A 20,074-nucleotide genomic window follows, 5' to 3' on the forward strand; every position below is an offset into this window, starting at 1 on the left:
TTACTGAACCCCACCTACCACCCAGGGAGGGCATCCTATGTGTTTTCCAGAACCTACATGTAAGGTATCGGATCAGTTGGGCTTGGTGGCTGATGCCTGTAATCCCAGCACTTTGGGAGGCTGAAACGGGTAGATTACCTGAGGTCAAGAGTTAGAGACCAGCCTGACCAACACAGTGAAACCCCATCTTTATTAAAAATAAAACAAAATTAGGTGGGCGTGGTGGTGGGCGCCTGTAATCCCAGATACTTGGGAGGCTGAGGCAGGAGAATCACTTGAACCCTGCAGGCGGAGGCTGCAGTGAGCCGAGATCATGCCACTGCACTCCAGCCAGGGTGGAGCAAGACTCCGTCACAAAACAAAACAAAACAAAAAACAGTGTCAGATCATCCCCATTTTTAACTGCTTACAACACTTCAAGTTCAGACGAATATTCTAGCTATTTTCAGGTGTTGGAGCATACTGGTTAGCTCCGCTATAGAAAAGTGACTCCAAATTATAGTGGCAGAGAGATGACACAGAATTTTATTCTTTTCTGATTTAACAGTACCAAGTGAAGAGCCCAGGTTAGAAGGTTACTTTGTCCCACAGAGTCATTCATTGATTCAAGCTCTGACATCTTTTGGTTCTGCCATTCCCCCAGGAAATGTCCTCATTTGTATGGTTAAGGCTGGGTTGCAGACAAGTCCATGTTGCAGCTCATGGAAAAAAGAACTAGAGGGACTCAGGGAGACTGGCTTATCTGTTAAGTTGGAGATGACCTGGAAAGTCAACTTTCACCCATAACTCATTGGCCTAAACTAAGTCCCAGAGTTAACTCGAATGGCAAGGGATCTGGAGTAATGCTGTTTCTACCTGGTGTGCTGTGGACCCAGCTTAAACTCTACCACCAGAGGGGACAGGGAAGATAGGTTTTGATGGATGGCCAGAAGTTTCTGTTACATGTAATAACAGATAAAAAAATATATACACATATTGCCATCCAGATGCAGTAGCTCACACCTATAATCCCAGAACTTTGGGAGGCCGAGGTGGGTGGAGCACCTGAGGTCAGGAGTTCGAGAACAGCCTGGCCAACAGGGTGAAACCCTTTCTCTACTAAAAATACAAAAATTAGCCAGGCATAGTGGCAGCTAGTGATCCCAGCTACTTGGGACGCTGAGTCAGAAGAATCACTTGAACCCAGGAGTGGGAGGTTGCAGTGAGCCGAGCCAAAATTGTGCCACTGCACTCTAGCCTGGGTGACAGAGAGAGACTCTGTCTCAAAAAAAAAAAAAAAGAAAAAGAAAAAAATATATATATATATCTGCCTCCTACAAATAAGGTAAATGCTACATGGTCATATATTCAAAAAATCTTTATTAAGGGCTGACCATGTGCCAGATATTCTTTCTTATATGTGTAAGAAATACATTATTAACATATTGTGGATAAAAATATGCACGATTATAAACATATTTTTCATTTTTGAATGGCTTTTACTTTTTCAGACAATAGAAGGCAACTGGAAAAGAGGCAAAGATTCTAACTACATACTGCAGAAAAAATATTCACACCTGTCAGATTCCAACAGCTGGTGTTATTGTTGTTCTATGGATAAGCACACACACAATCCTAGTGGATAGTTCTTTGTCTCTTGGTCTCGTAAATCATAACTTGCTTGTAGCTTTCTTATGAACTTTCAGGAATAACTCTTCAGAGGATGATAATACATCATTAAGATTAAATTGAACCTCAAAGGTGGGTTTTTTTTCCAAAATGATAAAAGCCACCAACACTGCAAGGTTTGCCGTCATTCCCTTGATCTGGTAAGTGACACCATCTTCAGGGTTTGTGTACTCAAAGATATGATTAATAAAACGGTGACCGAGACGTGTGACGTAATGCTGGTCATGGACCTGTGGATGCAGGAAATAGGCCAGAGGCACCAGGAATACATTCTTAACTTCAGCAGGATTCGGCTGGGCCTGGAAGTTGTGGTCTATTAAACCCACAAATGGAGTTATCAATGCATCTGTCTAAAAGCAGAAAACAAAATAGAGAAATTAAGAAGTGAAGCGATACTGTTTCAAATACTAAAATCATGCCACTTCTAGGTGAGCTAAGAAAATACATCAAACCTGGGAGAAGGGGAAGAAAGCTTATTCTGGAAGTAAATTTACGTTCCCCCTAAAATGGGAGTCATCCTGCCCTACCTGAAGTGACATCTATGAGATGACTCTGAAAATGATTTCTTGTATGAACATAACGTAGTACAATCTTTTGGAATGGCAATGTGGCAGTATCATAAAAACGTGTTCCCTTTGACCTGGGAATTGCATTTGTGTATCCGTATGATAAATTCCTACCGGTAAGAAAAGACACAAGTATAAACCTCAAGCATTACTTTCGACTACAGCCCCAAATTCTAAAGTTATCACTCTTCATTTCATAGGCATTTAAGTTATATAAATTAGGTTTATATCCATAAAATAGGATACTATATAGCCTTTAAAAAGAATGGGATAGACACCTTTCCTTCTCAGTAAAGAAAAAAATGTGCTATACTTATGAACAGAAAAGTGATATAATACTAGTTATGACATATTCCCATTTATGGAAAAAATTTATATGTACATATAAATATGTGTTATATATAACTATGTGAACTATTTTATATAATACATGTTTATATTACATGGGAGAGGGATTTCTATTTACAACCACAACTGCTTGCAAATGAACATGAGTGGTCAGGTGTGGTGGCTCACGCCTATAATCCTAGCACTTTGGGAGGTCGAGGTGGGTGGATCACCTGAGTTCAGGAGTTTGAGACCAGCCTGGCCAACATGATGAAACCCCATCTCTACTAAAAATACACAAATTAGCCAGGTGTGGTGGCGCGTGCGTGTAATCCCAGCTACTCGGGAGGCTAAGGCAGGAGAATTGCTTGAACTCAGGAGGCGGAGGTTGCAGTGAGCCGAGATCATGCCACTGCACTCCAACCCGGGTGACAGAACGAGGCCCAGTCTCAAAAATAAAAATAAATAAATAAATAAATAAAAACAAAAGAGCAAATGAACATGAGTGCTATCAAATGAAAGACTGTTTTGTTATACTGGAAATCCTGAGAGGGAGGCCTGGGGCTGAGTGAGGATGTAGGATCTGGTAAAAGCTGCCCGACTTTGTATTAGAAAGTGAGAAGAATTCGAATTTCTGGAGCATCCCAAGAGAAAGTGGGTGGGAAAAGCCAGAGAGGTAGACACATGGTGAGGCTGGGACCTATCCAGCCTGCAGAACATTCTCAGAGGGACAGCTAAAGACAGGAAAGCAAATTTAGGAACAGAGACAACTCAGACCATTAACCAAAATAATGGTGAAAGTTAACATTTGGACCAGGAGGAGACAAGAGGAACATAGACTTCATATGTCCTTGGGCAGGAAATCTGGGGTCATTAAGTTACCCAAGGGCAGAGGCAATACTCTATCAGCACCTAACACCACACCTGGCAATGGGGGAAATGCTTAGTCTCTGAATATGGAGTTTTTCAGGTGGACTCTGAGATAAGGACTCAGATGCAAGTGATGTTTTAAGAAAGTGCTCCCAGGGGAGACAGGTAAGGGGAGGAGGGGAGCAAGACTCATAAGGGAAGAATGCTGGCAAGGGCACCATGGGGTGTTCTGGAGGGTAAATTAATATGCAGTTTGTCCCACGTGGAGACAAGGGAGTTGGGATTTCATGCTCCCTAGCCCCAGTCAGTCACTGGTTAAGGACTGCCTTGCCAGAAGTGACTTCACAGGCACTCCCAGCTCTCTGTGCAGGACACGTGGCAAGGTGGCTCCAGTATCAAGGGTGCCAGCATTCAGAAGAAAGCCGCCAAGTGTTGTCAGAGGCGTTGGAACCAGAGCAACTCCATCTTGAATAGGAGCTGGGTAAGATAAGGCTTGGACCTACTGGGCTGCATTCCCAGGAGGTTAGGGCACGCTTAGTCACCAGACAAGACTGAGATACCGGTCATAAAGACCTTGCCGTAAAGAAGGCCGTCAAAACCCACCAAAGCCAAGATGGCAACGAAAGCAACCTCTGGTCATCCTCACTGCTCATTATATGCTAATCAGAATGCATCAGAATGTTAAAAGACACTCCTACCAGCGCCATGACAGATTACAAATGCCATGGAATGTCAGGAAGTTACCCTATATGGTCTAAAAAGGTGAGGAACCCTCAGCTCTGGGAATTGCCCACCCCTTTCCTAGAAAACTCATGAATAACCTACCCCTTATTTAGCATATGATCAGGAAATAACCATAACAATGGCCAACCAGCAGCACATGCTATTGCTCTGTTATGGAGTAGCTATTCTTTTGTTTCTTTACTTCTCTAATAAACTTGCTTTCACTTTATGGACTCACCCTGTGAGATCCAAGAACCCTCTCTTTAGGGTCTGGATCGGGACCCCATCTGGTAACGGTGAGTGATCAGAAGCCCTGCGGCTGTAAGAGGAATACGAAGGGGCCTGGACAGAGCCCCAACAATGTATGCTCAGTAAATATTCGTGGTTGCTGCTACCATTAGTGTCCACAACTTATGGGCACCTCGTCTAGTTCCCAGCACCCTCTGATTCCTTACAACAATCTGCTCTTGAAGAAGCCTTAACAACTGCAATTAGAGACGTGAAGAAACTTGCCCAAGGGCACATCCTGTAAATACCTGGCAGAAACTGGATTCAACCACAGACATGTTGCTCATACTGCTGGGTATATTTCAGAGACCTTTGCAAAAAGAAGTACAAAAACGTTTGGCAAAAGGGAAAACTGGGGTGGGGGTTGTGGTGTCACAGCCTGCCTGGAAGGTTTATGTAGTAGGTACATACATAGCTACTCTGGAGGCTGAGGCAGGAGAATTGCGTGAACTAGGGAGGTGGAGGTTGCAGTGAGCCGAGATCACTGGGACTCGAGATTACTTGGGAAAAGCCAATAGTGCCCTCCCAGCTATGATCTCCAGACATTACCAAATTCCCCAGGGTAGAAAATCACTCCAGGTTAAGATCTACATAGATTAGATGATGCTTATAATTTTCAATAAATGGCATTTTTGTGATACATTTTAAAAATTAGCAGGGGCCAAAAAACAAAGTAACCCTCCCTTGCAGCTTTCAAACACAGCAGACCTTTCTTTAAAGCCTTTGTTTAATCTCTCAATCATGCCACTTTAGAAATCCCCTGTTCCAGGAGTATCTGGCCCCCAGGAATCTCCCGGAAACACATTTTCCTGTTAACGCTGCTGAATTCTGTCCACCCACATGCGGAACTCAGTAGCACCTGGGGACTTTGGGAATGGAGTTAGTCTCATTTTGGAAACTTTTAATCAGTATAGCTAAATTTGTTAATTGATTTCTAAAGTAAATCCTCCAAATGCTGGTGGATTTGCAGAAATCAACTGAAAAGAGTTCCCATTAGAAAACAAAATGGAAAAGTAATTAACACATTTCTTGTGTAATCCCATGTCTCTATTTCGCTTTCATACACACACACTTAGAAAACATTTATTTAGTGGCCACTAGCTTCTTGCAAACAAAACCACCCTTGGGTGCTGACCTTTCTATTTTTAAAAAGGACTCAATTAAGACAGACATTGTCTCAGCATCACTGATCTTCAAAACACTGTACCACCAAGACTTTAGTCAAATGGAACATAAAGGATGATCTAACCCACTGGTTTTCTGTTAGGCAACCGTGGGACTGTTCTTTTGAAATAAAAACTTACCCGAAAGCCCAACATATAAAACATTAAGAGTTGATACCTACCCCTGATATCGTGTGATGAGAGCACTTCACCTCTGTGGTGTTCCCAAATTATGACCCCAGCTTAACGATGAGAAAAATACCAGACAAACCAAAATTGGGGAACATTCTAAAAATACCTGGCCATTACATCTCAAAACTGTCAGGGTCATGAGAATAAGAAAGTCTGAGAAACTATCACAGACCAGAGGACTAAGGAGACATGACCACAAAATACAATATGGTATCTTAGATGAGATCCAGGACAGAAAGGAGGACACTAGCAGAAAAACTAGTAAAAAGCAAACAGAGCATGGAGTTCAGTTAATAGTAACATGCTGACATTGGTTTCTTTGTTGTGACAAATGTACGCAGTGATGTAAGATGTCAACAATAGGGGAAACTAGGTCTATGGCATATAAGAACTCTCTGTACTATCTTCACGACTTTTCCATCAGTCTACAGCTATTCTAAAGTTAAAATTAAAGGTTTTATTAAAACATTTATACGGTAAAATCATGCTGTTATCCAAGATCATACTTATTAATACAATATTTACCCCTTCTAAAGTCAATTAGTACAGCAATGAGGTTGTGGTGGTGAACCAGTAGAAAGTAAGATCTGAAGCTGAGCACAGTGGTTCACACCTGTAATCCCAGCACTTTGGGAGGCTGAGGTGGGAGGATCGCTTGAGGACAGGAGCTCGAGACCAGCCATATCAACACAGCGAGACCCCCATCTCTATAAGAAATAAAATAAAAAGAAAATAAGATCTGGTTATATCAGCTCCAAAATTCATTTTAAAAAATATTTTAAATATGTTTTGATGTATATTATACTATCAAGGAAATCCTGATCCAACACAAATGCAGTTATGAATAGTAATAGTTTTTAAATAGCTGGCCTAGTTATTTCATGGTTCTATTCAATTAATGTGTTACAGAGAGGCTTCATTCTATAGTGTGTAGAAAAATGAGTATCTTTATGGCAGAAGTAATGCATTGGTGGTCTCCAAGGGGCTAAAATTTGGTATCCAGCACATTGGAGTGTGTGTTATTTTTTCAACTGAACTCTCAAAATCAATGTATACTGGAGAAAAATACATGTGAACTGAACGTTAATAATTCTGAAGCATCTCTCTAGGGTTCTATGGCACCCAGTTTTAAATCCACTGATGGGAGTTCAACCCTTTTATTTCTGGATGGGGTCCAGAGAGGCAAAAGGGGTTACCCACAGCCACTTGGCTCACGAGGGGCAATGTCCATTGGAGAACCTGGTCTCTTGACTTTATGTACAGTACTCTTTGGGGTTCTGTTTGGAAAATGTGGAATCCTGAGAAGAGTAGATCCACCTGGGGGTGGGGACGGCGCTCGAGTGTCTGAGGAAACCCTTACATCAATAAGACATGGCACCAGGCAGCAGACAACTTCCACTTGATGAGGACGCAGCCCCACTTCCTCCTGGGCTTCCCGGAGAGCCGTGGCTGTATCATCCATGTCTGTAGGGTCACGCTTACCTCCAGGGAAGCAAACTTCTCCAGGGGCCCTTCTTAGCTGGATATAGAAAGAACAGCACTACAATGTGAGATTCTAATTTTGGAACGATTTATTCATTCAACAAATATTTACTGAACTTCGATTTTGTACCAGAGACCGTTCCTACCTAGGTGGTGGTATCAAAACCCCCATTGCCCAAAAATGTGGTTTCTTGAATCCTTTTAAAGAAATGAACCTTGAAAATTTTTCTCACTGCTAACTTTTATTCTGTTTCTCCACAAAACATACCACACACTGTATTAATCTGTTCTTGCACTGCTATAAATAAATAGTGGAGACTGAGCAATTTATAAAGAAAAGAGGTTTTGTTGGCTCACAGTCCCGCAGGCTGTACAGGGAGCACGATGCTGGCATCTGCTTGGCTTCTGGGGAGACCTCGGGAAACTTACAATCATGACGGAAGGCAAAGGAGGAGCAAGCATTTCACATGGCTGGAGCGGGAGGAAGAGAGCGGGAGCGGAGGTGCCACACACTTTAAACAACTATATCTCATGAGAACTCACTCACTATTGTGATGACAGTACAATAAAGAAATCTGCCCGCATGATCAAATCACCTCCCACCAGGCCCCAAATCCAATATTGGGGATTACAACTGAACATGAGATTTGGATGGGGACAGAGATCCAAACCATATCACACATACACAGATTGACATTGCTAGGGGAAAAAAGCTGAAAGAATAATACAAGGGGCAATATTATCAACAGATAATTTTGTGGAGTCCTTTATTGGGTGCCTATCATGTTCTGGGCATGCTGTTTCACAGAGATTTTTTACCCACTGGGTCCTCAGAACAGTTCTATAAGCTACTAATTTTTGAATGAGGTGAAATTCACATAAAAGTAACCATTTTATAGTGAAGAAAATAAGAGACATTTAATACGTTTACTGTGTTGTACAATCATCCCCACTATCTCGTTGCAGAATATTTTCATCATTCCAGAAGGAAACCGCATACAACAGTTGATTCTCATTCCCGTCTCGCTCTGTCCCTGCTTCCTGTCTCTGTGGATTTACCTAGTCTTGACTTCTGTGTCTCGCATTTTTCCCTTCACATATGTTTTTGAAGTTCTTCATGTTCTATCGTGTATTGGTACTTCCTTTTTTATGGCTGAATAGTACTCTATTGTATGTATATATCACAGTTTGTTTATCCACTCATGCACTGATGGGCAGGTAAGCTACTCTTTTCTTTCTCTCTTTTTTTTTTTTTTTGATAGGGTGTCTCACTCTGTCGCCCAGGCTGGAGTGCAATGGTGAGAACTCGGCCCACTGCAAGCTCCACCTCCCGGGTTCACGCCATTCTCCTGCTTCAGCCTCTGGAGTAGCTGGGACTACAGGCGCCCGCCATCATGCTCGGCTAATTTTTTGTGTTTTTAGTAGAGCTAGGGTTTCACCATGTTAGCCAGGCTGGTCTCGATCTCCTGACCTCGTGATCTGCTCTCCTTGGCCTCCCAAAGTGCTGGGATTACAGGGGTGAGCCACTGCGCCCGGCCATAAGCTACTCTTATACTATTATTATTTCTACTTTCAGACAGGGAACTTAGGCTCACAGAGGTTAAATAACCTGATCAAGTTCACTCAGTGAGCTGGAATATAAACCAGTGTTTAATTTACGAGCTTGTGGTTTTAATCAGTACAACATACATTTATCAAAAGTTTAATAAGACACAAAAAATATGGGCCCTGGAGCTATTAGCATTGTATTGGCATCTATGTTTATCTTTGCATGTGTTGGTAAAGGAATAGAAGTCTCCTCTTTCCCTGCATTGCCTCCTTCCTTGATTCCAATCCTTCCTGCCTTTAGGAGAACTGAGTGTGTCTCTATTTATAGCATCCTAAAATTACTCCCTTTCTTATTTCTGTCTTTAAAATTATTTCTCTCATATCTTGGGCAGAAGTGGAGAGGCACAAACGCTCCACTGTTCTCTCTTCTGCAGGGCCAAATATCTCAGCAAAGTGACCTCAATTTCTTTTATGCCCACTCATGCCTAGTACCTACTATGCTTTCTCTCCTGAATTGTCCAGGAGCCCTCAGGCTCAGCAAGAGTCCTGGGTCTGCCTCTTTCCAACTGTGTGCAATGGGGTAATGACAGTGTGCTCCTCACAGAGCTGTGAAGATTGTTCCATGAGGGTGGAGTGGATGCACGGGAATGGTGCCTGGCCACATTAGATATTTAATAATGAGAACTCGTAAGGTCAGTCCTGGACATTGAGAAGCTCAATCAAGAGATCATGTTGCCATTGTTAGCACCTAGGCCAATATATCTATGTAAGGAGAAACTAGATGCCTGCAATGGCCTGGTTGTTTATTCTCCCATGAATCCATATGTTGAAATCCTGACCCCTAAGGTGATGGTATTAGGAGGTGGGGCCTTTGGGAGGTGATTAGGTCATGAGGGCAGAGCCCTCATCAATGAGATTAATGCCCTTATAAAAGAGGCCTGAACCAGACCCTTTGCCCCTTTCTCTGTAAGGACACCAAAAAGATGACTATCTATGAACTGGAACAGGGCCCTCACCAGACACCAAATCTTCTGGCAGCTTAATCTTGGACTTTGCAGCCTCCAGAACTCTGAGAATTAATATCTGTTGTTTATAAGCCACCCAGTCTAAGGTGTTCTGTTATAGCAGCTTGAGAGTCTAAAGTGTTCTGTTATAGCAGCTTGAGAGGACTAAGACAATGCCATGATACACTTTTTGACATTTTATAGTCCACAGCCTCATTTGGGCAAGGCTCAAAAAATTTTTTTTAAGTCCTTCTGTGCTGATAAATCAGTAACACTGCAGAAATTGCTGCCATAGCTACTTAAGACTTCTTCACCTCAATTATAGTCGTGAGAACAGGTGAAAAGAAGGTTGATGGACATATTTCTATTGTCTTGAACGCTCACTACCCACTGCAAATATGTCTCACCAAATGCATAAGAAATCTACCTAATGTTAGAGCAACTCTGAAAAAGTGCTTTATTGTTAGAATGTTCAACTCCAAGGCAGCCAGGGACAGAGGCACCTCCAAGCAGTCATCAGGCTTGACAGAAATACAGACCTGATATGATGCCTGTTTTAAATGTACAGTCAGGGACACATTCTGAAAAATGCATTAGGCGATTTCATCATTGCATAAACAACACAGGGCGCACCTGTACAAACCTGGATAGTATAGACTACTACAAACCTAGGCTATATGGTGTAGCTACTGCTTCTGGGCTACAGCTTGTATACCATTTTACTGTCCTGGATATTGCAGGCAATAGTAACATAGTGGTAAGTATTTGTGTATATAAACACAGAAAAGGTACAGTGAAAATATGGTATAAAAGATCAAAAATGGTTCACCAGTATAGGGCATGTTCCATAAATGGAGCTTGCAGGACTGAAAGCTGCTCTGTGTGAGTCAGTGAGTGAGTGGGTGGTGAGTGAATGTGAAGGCCTAGGACATTAAACACTGCTCTAGACTTCATAAACACTAGACACTTAGGCTATAGTATGTTTATAAAAATATTTTTCTTTTCTTTTTTTTTGTTTTTTGAGATGGAGTCTCACTCTGTTGGCCAGGCTGGAGAGCAGTGACATGATCTCAGCTCACTGCAGCCTCAGCCTCCCGAGTAGGTGGAATTACAGGCAGCTGTCACTATGTTCGGCTAATTTTTGTATTTTTAGTAGAGACGGGGTTTTGCCATGTTGGCCAGGCTGATCTCGAACTACTGACCTCAAGTGATTCTCTCCACCTTAGCCTCCCAAAATGCTGGGATTACAGGTGTGAGCCACCACCCCTGGCCTTTTTCTTTTTTGAATAATACATTAACCATAGCTTACTATTACTTCTTACTTTCTAAACCTTTTAATTTTTAATTTTTTCACTCTTGTAGTAACATTTAGCTTAAAACACAAACACATTACACAGCTGTACAAAATATTTTCCTTATACCTTACTCTAGAAGCTTTTTTCTATTTTTAAGGATTTTTGTTTTTCTTTTTAAACTTTCTTGCTAAAAACTAAGATACAACACACAGAATCATCAATGTCACTGTATTCTACCTCTACTTCTTGTCCCACTGGAAGGTCTTCAGGGGCAACAGTAACATACATGGAGCTCTCATCTCCTACAATGACAATGCCTGTGTTTTTTGGAATACCTCCTGAAGGACCTTACTGAGGCTGCTTTATAGTTATTTAAAAAAAATAAGTAGAAGAAGAGCACTCTAAAATAATGATTTAAAAGAATAGTGTAGTAAATTTCATAAACCAGAAGTGTCATTTTTATCATTATCAAGTATTATATATTATGCATAATTGTATATGCTATACTTTAAGACCACTGGCAACACAGTAGGTTTGTTTACACCAGCATCACCACAAACATGTGAGTAATGTATTGTGCTATGACATTATGACTGCTATGATGTCACTTGGTGATAGGAATTTTCAGCTCCATTATAATCTTATGGGACCACCATTGTATATATGGTCCATCATTGATGGAAAAACACTGTTTTGCAGCACATGACTGTATTTTGAAAGGTTTCAAAACTATCTCATAGCATACTAGTTCTACTCAAGTTGCCTTGTACACCTATTCCAATTAATAGGTAATAGGAATTGGAAAAGACCATTCTGGCTTAGTGAGAACATTACTCTCAAGAAAATGTTATCCTTGGTCTAGGCAATGATTTTTAAAACATGACCCCAAAAGCACAGGCAATGAAAGCAAAAATAAAAACATGGGCTTACATCAACTAAAAAGCTTTTGCACAGCTAAGGAAACACTCAACAGACTGAAAAGACAACCTATGGAATGGGAGAAAATATTTGCAAACCATAAAAGGGGCTAGTATCCTAAATATATAAGGAACTCAACTCAATATCAATAATAAAAAACACCCAATTAAAAAATGGACAAAGGACCTAAATAGACAGTTCTCAAAAGGTATATTTAAAAAATGCTTAACATCACTAATCACCAGGAAAACTCTAAAACCACGGAGAGACATTACCTCACACCTTTTAGAATGACCATTATCTAAAAAGCAAAAGGTAAGCGTTGTTGAGGATATGGAAAAAAGGCAATGATCACACACTGTTGGTGGGAATGTAAATTAGTCCAATCCTTGTGGAAAACAGTATGGAGGTTTCTCAAAAAGTTAAAAACAGAATTGCCATACGATCCAGCAATCCCACTACTGGTTATATATCCAAAGGAAATCAAATCAGTATATTGAAGAGGTATCTGCACACCCATGCTCACTGCAACATTGTTCACAACGGCCAAGACATGGAATCAAGCTGAGTGTCCATCAACAAGTGAATGAAGAAAATGTACATCCAGCGAGGAATATTATTTGGTCATAAAAAAGAAGGAAATCCTGTCATTTGTGACAACATGGATAAAGCTGGAGGAAATCACGTTAGGTAAAATAAGCCAATCACAGAAAGACAAATGCCACATAATCTCATTCATATGTGGAATATTAAAAAGTCGGTCTTATAGAAGTAGAGTAAAATGGTGGTTACCACATGCTGAGGTGGTTTTGGGGGAGGTTGGGGAGATGGCCAAAAGATAAAAAGTTTCAGCCAGTCAGGAGGAATAAATTCAAGAGAGGTATTTTATACTATGGTGACTATAGTTAACATACTGTATTCTTGAAAATTGCTGAGTGGATATAAAGTGTTCTTACCACAAAGATGATGAATATGTGAGATAGTATGTTACGTGTGGTGACATGTTACCATATGAGGTACTGTGTGTGTTAATATGTTACTATGAGAGGTAATGTGTGTGGTGATATGTTACTATGTGAGGTAATATGTATAGTAATATGTTACTATGTGAGTTAGTACATTGATTAGCTAGATTTAGTCATTCCACAGTGAATAGATACTTCAAAACACCATGTCATACAGGATAAATCTATACAATTTTATCTATTGATTTAAATTTTATTTATTTATTTATTTGTTTATTTATTGAGATAGAGTCTCGCTCTGTCACCCAGGCTGGAGTGCAGTGGCATAACCTCGGTTCACTGCAACCTCTGCCTCCTAGGTTCAAGTGATTCTCCTGCCTCAGCCTCCCGAGTAGCTGGGACTACAGGCGTGCACCACCACACCCAGCTAATTTTGCATTTTTAGTAGAGATGGGGTTTCACCATGTTGGCCAGGCTGGTCTCGAACTCCTGACCTCAGGTGATCCACCCACCTCAGCCTCCCAAAGTGCTGGGATTACAGGCATGAGCCACCACACACGGCCATATCTGATAATTTTTTTAAATATATGTAAGTGCTTCTCCTGTGCTTAGTGGCAGAGCTGGGAACAGACTCTGGTCCCCTGGTTTCCATTTAAGTATCTCCCCTTGGAACCTGGATTTCTATCATGTCCTGAGTTCACGGCATTTCTGCCTGGCTCAAACCGAACACAATCCGCACAAGTCTACTTCTACATCCACAAAACTCCAGCTGATTCCTCGGCATTTTTTTTTTTTTTTTTAAACAAAATGCTTTTCATTATTCTGCTTAAAAAGCCTGTTAACATGGCTTATTTTCTTTTCGTCCTTGGAAAACCTTAAAATGACTGCTTCACCAGCTTTTCCTTGAAAGTTCCCCACAGCAAAGGAAAGTGATTGCGCTCATGGGTGCGGAGGTGATAGAATTTCGATATTTGTTCTTGCCCAAATCTCATGTTGAATTGGAGTCCCCATTGTTGGAGCTGGGGCCTGATGGGAGGTGACTGGATCATGGGGGCAGATTTCCCATGCATGGTTTAGCACCATCATCTCGGCACTGTCCTCATGATAGTGAGTGAGTTCTCATGAGATCCGTGGCCATTTAAAAGTGTGTGGCATTTCCCTGCTGTCTCTCTTGCTCCTGCTCCCCCTCTGCCCTCTGCCATGATGGTAAACTCCCTGAGGCCTTTCCAGAAACTGAGCAGATGCCTGTGTCATGTTTCCTGTACAGCCTGCAGAAACATGAGCCAATGAAACCTCTTTTCTTTATGAATTACCCAGTTTCAGGTATTTCTTTTTTTTTTTTTTTTTTCCGAGATGGAGTCTCGCTGTTACCCAGACTGGAGTGCAGTGGCACAATCTCTGCTCACTACAACCTCTGCCTCCTGGGTTCAAGTGTTTCTCCTGCCTCCGCCTCCTGAGTAGCTGGGATTACAGGCGTGTGTCACCACGCCTGGCTAATTCTTTTGTATCTTTAGTAGAGATGGGGTTTCACCATGTTGGTCAGGCTGATCTCAAACTCCTGACCTCATGATCCACCCACCTCAGCCTCTCAAAGTGCTGTGATTACAGGCGTGAGCCACCGCGCCTGGCCTCAGGTATTTCTTTATAGCAATGCAAGAATGGACCAATACAAGGGGTGAGCCAGAAACACCATTCCCAGCCCAATATTTCCTTAAAGTGACATCATTTATCTCAAAACTTCAGGTCATGTCTGCCACTTGACACTAACAATGACAGCCAAAAATTACTGAATTCTTGCTTGCCAAGTACCAGGGTTGTATAGGTGCTCTACATTTGTTACCCTGTGAAATGTTCATAGCAGCTGTATGAAGCAGTAACTAATATTCTGTCCTGATTTTACAAGTGAAAAGACTGAAGTACAGAGAGGGTAAATAACTAGGCCAAAGTCACAGTTGGCAAGGGGAGAGCCTGGATTCAACTGGATTCAACAGCTATCAATGGATAGCTACCTTTAGATCCTAGGCTGTTAACTTCTATGCTCTAGTATTTTCACATTATACTGGGGGTGGGATAGTTTAAAACAGTGGCCCTTGGTGGGGGCAATTTGGCACCCCCAATCCTGCCAGGACAATAGGCAATTCTGAAGACATTTGTGGTGTGTATGCTACTGGCATACTGGACAAAGGTGTGTGTGAGCTTGTGTTTGTGTGTGCTACTGGCATCTGGTGGGTAGAGGCCAAAGGATGATGCTAAACACACCACATTATACAGGAGAGTCTCCACACCAAAGAAGTATTCAGCCCCAAATGCCAATAGCACCAAGGTTAGGTAACCCTAGTCTGAAAGTGTTTTAAACTGCTTGCTAGCTAAATTCCTTCATTTTCTTTGTTAAACCTTCTCCAAGAAACACCATGTTATCCCATGACTTCTGGTTGTATGCCTCTGACATCACAATTCTGAGAGCCCTTTTGAGAATTTTGGCATCAAAATGTGTGCAAGTGACAAAATCTCATGAGGTTTTCTGATGTCCTGAGGTTTAAGGGCAGGAAATTTTTTGTCCACCTACCTTCTCTGACCGGACGGTGAACAACAAATGGAGTTTTCCTTCTTTAGCCACCAATGGCAAAAGGATGGAATATTTGTTATATGGCAAGTGAGAATATTTGCCTCCAATATCATACTTTCTTAAGCGGGCCTTAGCATCATCTAGCAAACTGTTTCTAAAATAAAAACAAACCAGACAGACATTTTAGTAAGCAGAGTTACGGTAAAAAGTTTATAGTCCTGCCTCTTTCTGCTTTGTTGTGTATTTAGGAGTTTGCCATCTCTGACTCTCTGTGTATTTTTCAATAACACGACAGAAATGATAGTATCTAAATTGCATGGTTGTTCGCAAGATGAAAATGACAAAAAAATCTCCTAAGCACACAGTTTAGTACACAGGTTCTCTTTGAAACATAAAGTATGGTAAAATGTTTTTTCAATAATGCAATAGCTGAATTTTGAAATCCACAATTATATTCAGAGAAGACAGGTTTGATGAAAACGTCATTGTTAAGGTTAGAAGACCACCTTCTGTTAAGCTGGCCCTTATGTTCTCAAACTCCTGTCTTCAACTGCCTTGTAACAGTGGTTCCCAAACTTTAGCAGCAACAGAATCACCTGGAGGACTGGCTGTCACACAGACTGCTAGGTTCAGTCCCAGACTGTGACTCAGTAACTCTCATGTAGGGCCTGAGAATTAGCATTTGTATCAAACTCCCACATGACAGTGTTACTGACGCTGTGGACAGGGGAACACATTTTGAGAACAATTTCCTAATAATATGCAAGTATTTGGATTTATAACCACAAATGGTGCCTTCCTATGTGGACTTGTTTTGGTCCTTTTGACAGGTGTGTTTTGCTGCTAGTTTGTATAGTGGGTTGAACAGTATCTCCTCACCCCTGAAATTCATGTCTACCCCAAACTTCAGAGTGTGACTTTATTCAGATATAGGATCTTTTTAGATGTAATTGAAGTGAGCTCTAAATCCAATGACTGTTGTCCTTATAAGAACCAGAAACGAGCCAAGTGCGGTGGCTCACACCTGTAATCCCAAAACTGGGAGGTTGAGGCGAGAGGATTGCTTGGGCCCAGGAGTTTGAAACCAGCCTGGTCAACATAGCAAGACCTTGTCTTTACAAAAGAAAAAAAAAGCATAAATTAGCTTGGGCATAGGGCATGCAATTCTATTCCCAGCTACTTGGGAGGTGGAGGTGGGAGGATCACTTGAGTCCCAGAGTTCAAGGCTGCAGTGAGCCATGATTGCACCACTGCACTCCAGCCTGGGTGACAGAGTGAGACCCGACTCAATAAAAAATAAAATTAAATTAAATTAAAGAAGAAGAAAAAACACAGAGACATGCACAAAGGGAAGAAGACCATGTGAAGATGGCAGCAGAGGTTGAAATGATGCTGCTGTGAGCCAAGGAATGCCAGAAACCACCAGAAACTGGAAGAGGCAAGGAAAGGTCACCCCCAGAGCCTTCTAAGGGAGTGTGGCCCTGCTGACACCTTGATTTTGGACTTCCAGCCATGAGAGACCATTTCTATTGTTTTAAACCACCCAGTGTGTGGTACTCTGTTATGGCAGCCCTAGAAAAGGAACAGTTGATTTTACTTTTTCTGTGGGACAGCAGTTTTGCATAGTGGGCAGAATCAGATGTTTGAGATACCCAGAATTGGCTTCAAATGTGTATAGGAGGCCTGGTACAGTAGTTCATGTCTGTAATCCCAGCACTTTGGGAGGTTGAGGCAGGTGGATCACTTGAAGTCATGAGTTCGAGACCAGCCTGGCCAACATGGTAAAACCCCACCTCTACTAAAACTACAAAAATTAGCTGGGCATTGTGGCACATGCCTGTAATCCCAACTACTCAGGAGGTTGAGGCAGGAGAATCGCTTGAATTCAGGAGGCAGAGGCTGCAGTGAGCCGAGATTGCCTACTGCACTGTAAGCCTGGGTGGCAGAGTGAGACTCTGTCTCAAAAAAAAAAAAAAAAAAAAAAAAAAAAAAAAAAAAAAAAAAAGTGTATAGGACTGACTTCTCTGAGTTTCATCTTCATTTGTGTCAGGCTTGAGGATATTTATGCAGATTAAATGATGCAGTTCATATACTGTGGCTGGCACACAGCTGGTACTCAGTGAATGGTAACCACTGTCATAAATCTCCCCATCATTGGATAAGCAGTTGTTTGCAGGAGGTATTTGCTATTTTTTGCCTCTTTCTAGATGGCAGGCTGCTCACCAGATGTGGTTGGGTAACAGCAGTGGATTTCAACGACCAAATGGCCTGGAAAGAATTACTGAATGCTGGCACAGGGGATTGCACAGTACATCTGATGCACGCAGGCCCGCCTCCAGAAAAGGAAACTGTGGGATGGTGGCTTTTAACCACCCAGAAACCGCAGAAGTGACCAGAGAAACCAGCTGAAGTAAAAGGCTGCAAAAACGTATCTGTTCACTTCAGGGACTGGCCGCTGGAATAATCAGCAAGATATCAACAGCAGTAGCAGCCACCCTGTTCTGAGCATGGTCTCACTTTTCACGTTTCATTTTATCCTCACAACAGCCCGGCAAGTGATCACAGGGTCACCTCCAGGCTCAGAGAGCTTACGTAACTGACAGACCCAAGGTCACAACTGGAAGTAGCCACTGGAGGACTTGAATCCGGGGCTGCCTGGTGCGGGGCTGTGCCACCCTCGGGGGTCCTGGGTTCCAACTCTGGAGACGCGGATTGCAGAAGAGCCAAGCCGGCTGGGAAGGGGAGCAGCGTGTATGTAAACCACAGTGGCTAAAGCCGGCTCTGTTACTGGCTAGAGCAGGTGCAAAGGTTCGGGGACCCTGCGGGTTGCTGGAGGCAAACGCTCCCATCCGGGGCTCGCAGGTGGACTGGCGGGAGCTGCAAAATCGGTCCCGGACTAAAGGCCTCGGTGGCTCCGCTGCTATCAAGGCCGGGCCTGGCCAAGCTCGGGGCACCAGGACCCGGAAAGGCTTTACCTGACTGGCTCCTGAGGAAGACCAGGTGGTGACATTGCCCTGGGGAATGTTTGTTTCCGGGCGGACTCCTCGGAGCGGCACTGCCGGTCGCGCTTGCGCAGAGCGGCTCTGGGCCTGGGCGCGGCCTAAAGCCAGAGAGAGGGGCGGGGTCTGGGGCGGAGACAGGGGACGGGGCGGGGCTAGCTCTGGGGTCGGAGGCTGGGATCGGGGCGGGACCTGTGGCCAGAGGCGGGACTAGAGGTGGGGAGAGGCGCGGGGCGGGGCTTAGGGCCGGGGCTTCCCGGTTGCGCAAAGCAGTTTCTGCCCGGCTCCTTTGGCTTCTATGGAAGCAAGAGGCACAGGATTTGTGGAATTTAGAGCTGGAAGAGTTAAAAAAAAAAAAAGAAAAGAAAGAAAATACCGTGCTAGTGAGGTGATAGGATTTTACACTCGCATCCACTGTTGCTGGAAGGTTAAGGTGATTCATTAACTTTTTTGAACTGCTGTCAGCACTTGCAGATCCCACAGCTAGCGAAAAGACACGTGTAGCTCACAGTCAAATGGTATAAACATAAATTAATCACACAAGGCTGGATGCAGTGGCGTATGCTTGTAATTCCAACACTTTGGGAGGCCAAGAGGGGAGGATCACTTGAATCCAGGAGTTCCAGACCAGCCTGGGCAACATGGGGAAACCCCATCTCTACAAAACAAAAATAAAAAATTAGCCAGGCGTGGTGGTGGCACGCATCTGTGGTCCCAGCTACTTAAGGGGCTGAGGTGGGAGGATCGCTTGAGCCCAGGAGGTCGAAGCTGCAGTGAGCCGTGATTGCGCCACTGCACTCCAGCCTGACAAGAGGTAGACCCTGTCTCAAAAATAGTAAGAAGAAGACAAAAAGTTTTTCATGCAAAAAGAAAAAAGAAAAAAAAATCACACAGGTAAAGCAGCCGCCTTTTGTCCTTCTTGAGCGTGCGAAGGAGAAATGTGACCAAATTAGGAGGCAGAGAAGGGTTGGTAGAGGAAATAGAAGTGCAGTTCATTTTGAAAGCAGCAGTTCTCAAAGTGTGGTCCTCAGACCAGCAGCATAAGGATCACTTTGGTTCTGTTAAAAATGTGGACTCTGGGCCAGGTGCGGTGACTCACACCTGTAATCCCAGCACTTTGGGAGGCCAAGTCGGATGGATCACCTGAGGTCAGGAGTTTGAGACCAGCCTGGCCAACATAGTGAAACCCCATCTCTACTAAAAATACAAAAATTTGTCGGTGGTGGGCGCCTGTAATCCCAGCTACTAGAGAGGCTGAGGCAGGACAATTGCTTGAACCTGGGAGGCGGAGGTTGCAGTGGGCCAAGATCGTGTCATTGCACTCCAACCTGGGCAAGAAAAGCAAAACTCTGTTTCAAAAAGGAAAGAAGGAAGGAAGGGAGGGAGGGAGGGAGGGAGGGAGGGAGGGAGGAAGGAAGGAAATAAAAAGTGAACTTTGGGGGCCCAGGCCACACCTGCTGAATCAGAAGCCAGGGGTGAGGCCCAGTGATCTGTGCTGTA

The 20,074-nt window shown here is 43.1% G+C and overlaps 1 protein-coding gene across 4 annotated transcripts; it reads right to left on the reverse strand.

Annotated features, from left to right (window-relative positions):
- Positions 1-1,342: 1,342 nt before the first annotated feature.
- On the reverse strand, positions 1,343-18,670 carry NUDT7 (nudix hydrolase 7). Of its 4 annotated transcripts, XM_010370200.2 has the most exons (5): positions 18,551-18,670; positions 15,576-15,729; positions 7,158-7,316; positions 6,411-6,504; positions 1,343-2,018 (listed from the first exon to the last, which is right to left on the reverse strand). In XM_010370200.2, exons 1-5 carry the CDS (start codon positions 18,583-18,585, stop codon positions 1,948-1,950), a joined length of 513 nt encoding a protein of 170 aa, XP_010368502.1. In that variant the 5' UTR covers positions 18,586-18,670; the 3' UTR covers positions 1,343-1,947. The 4 variants fall into 4 exon arrangements, with proteins under 4 accessions (XP_010368502.1, XP_010368500.1, XP_010368501.1 ...); XM_010370198.2 differs by lacking the exon at positions 6,411-6,504; XM_010370199.2 differs by lacking the exons at positions 6,411-6,504; positions 7,158-7,316 and adding an exon at positions 7,637-7,750.
- Positions 18,671-20,074: the final 1,404 nt, after the last annotated feature.

The sequence above is a fragment of the Rhinopithecus roxellana genome, chromosome 20 (genome assembly GCF_007565055.1).
Source record: "Rhinopithecus roxellana isolate Shanxi Qingling chromosome 20, ASM756505v1, whole genome shotgun sequence".
Classification (NCBI taxonomy): Eukaryota; Metazoa; Chordata; class Mammalia; order Primates; family Cercopithecidae; genus Rhinopithecus; species Rhinopithecus roxellana.

Coding starts and splice junctions, on each gene's coding strand:
- NUDT7 (XM_010370198.2), bottom strand. CDS start 18,585: ATGTCACCACCTGGTCTTCCTCAGGAGCCAGTCAG. Junction 7,317..15,575: donor TCACCGTCCGGTCAGAGAAG/GTAGGTGGACAA, acceptor TTCTATATCCAG/CTAAGAAGGGCCCCTGGAGA. Junction 2,019..7,157: donor TGGTGCCATGTCTTATTGAT/GTAAGGGTTTCC, acceptor TTCTGCTTTTAG/ACAGATGCATTGATAACTCC.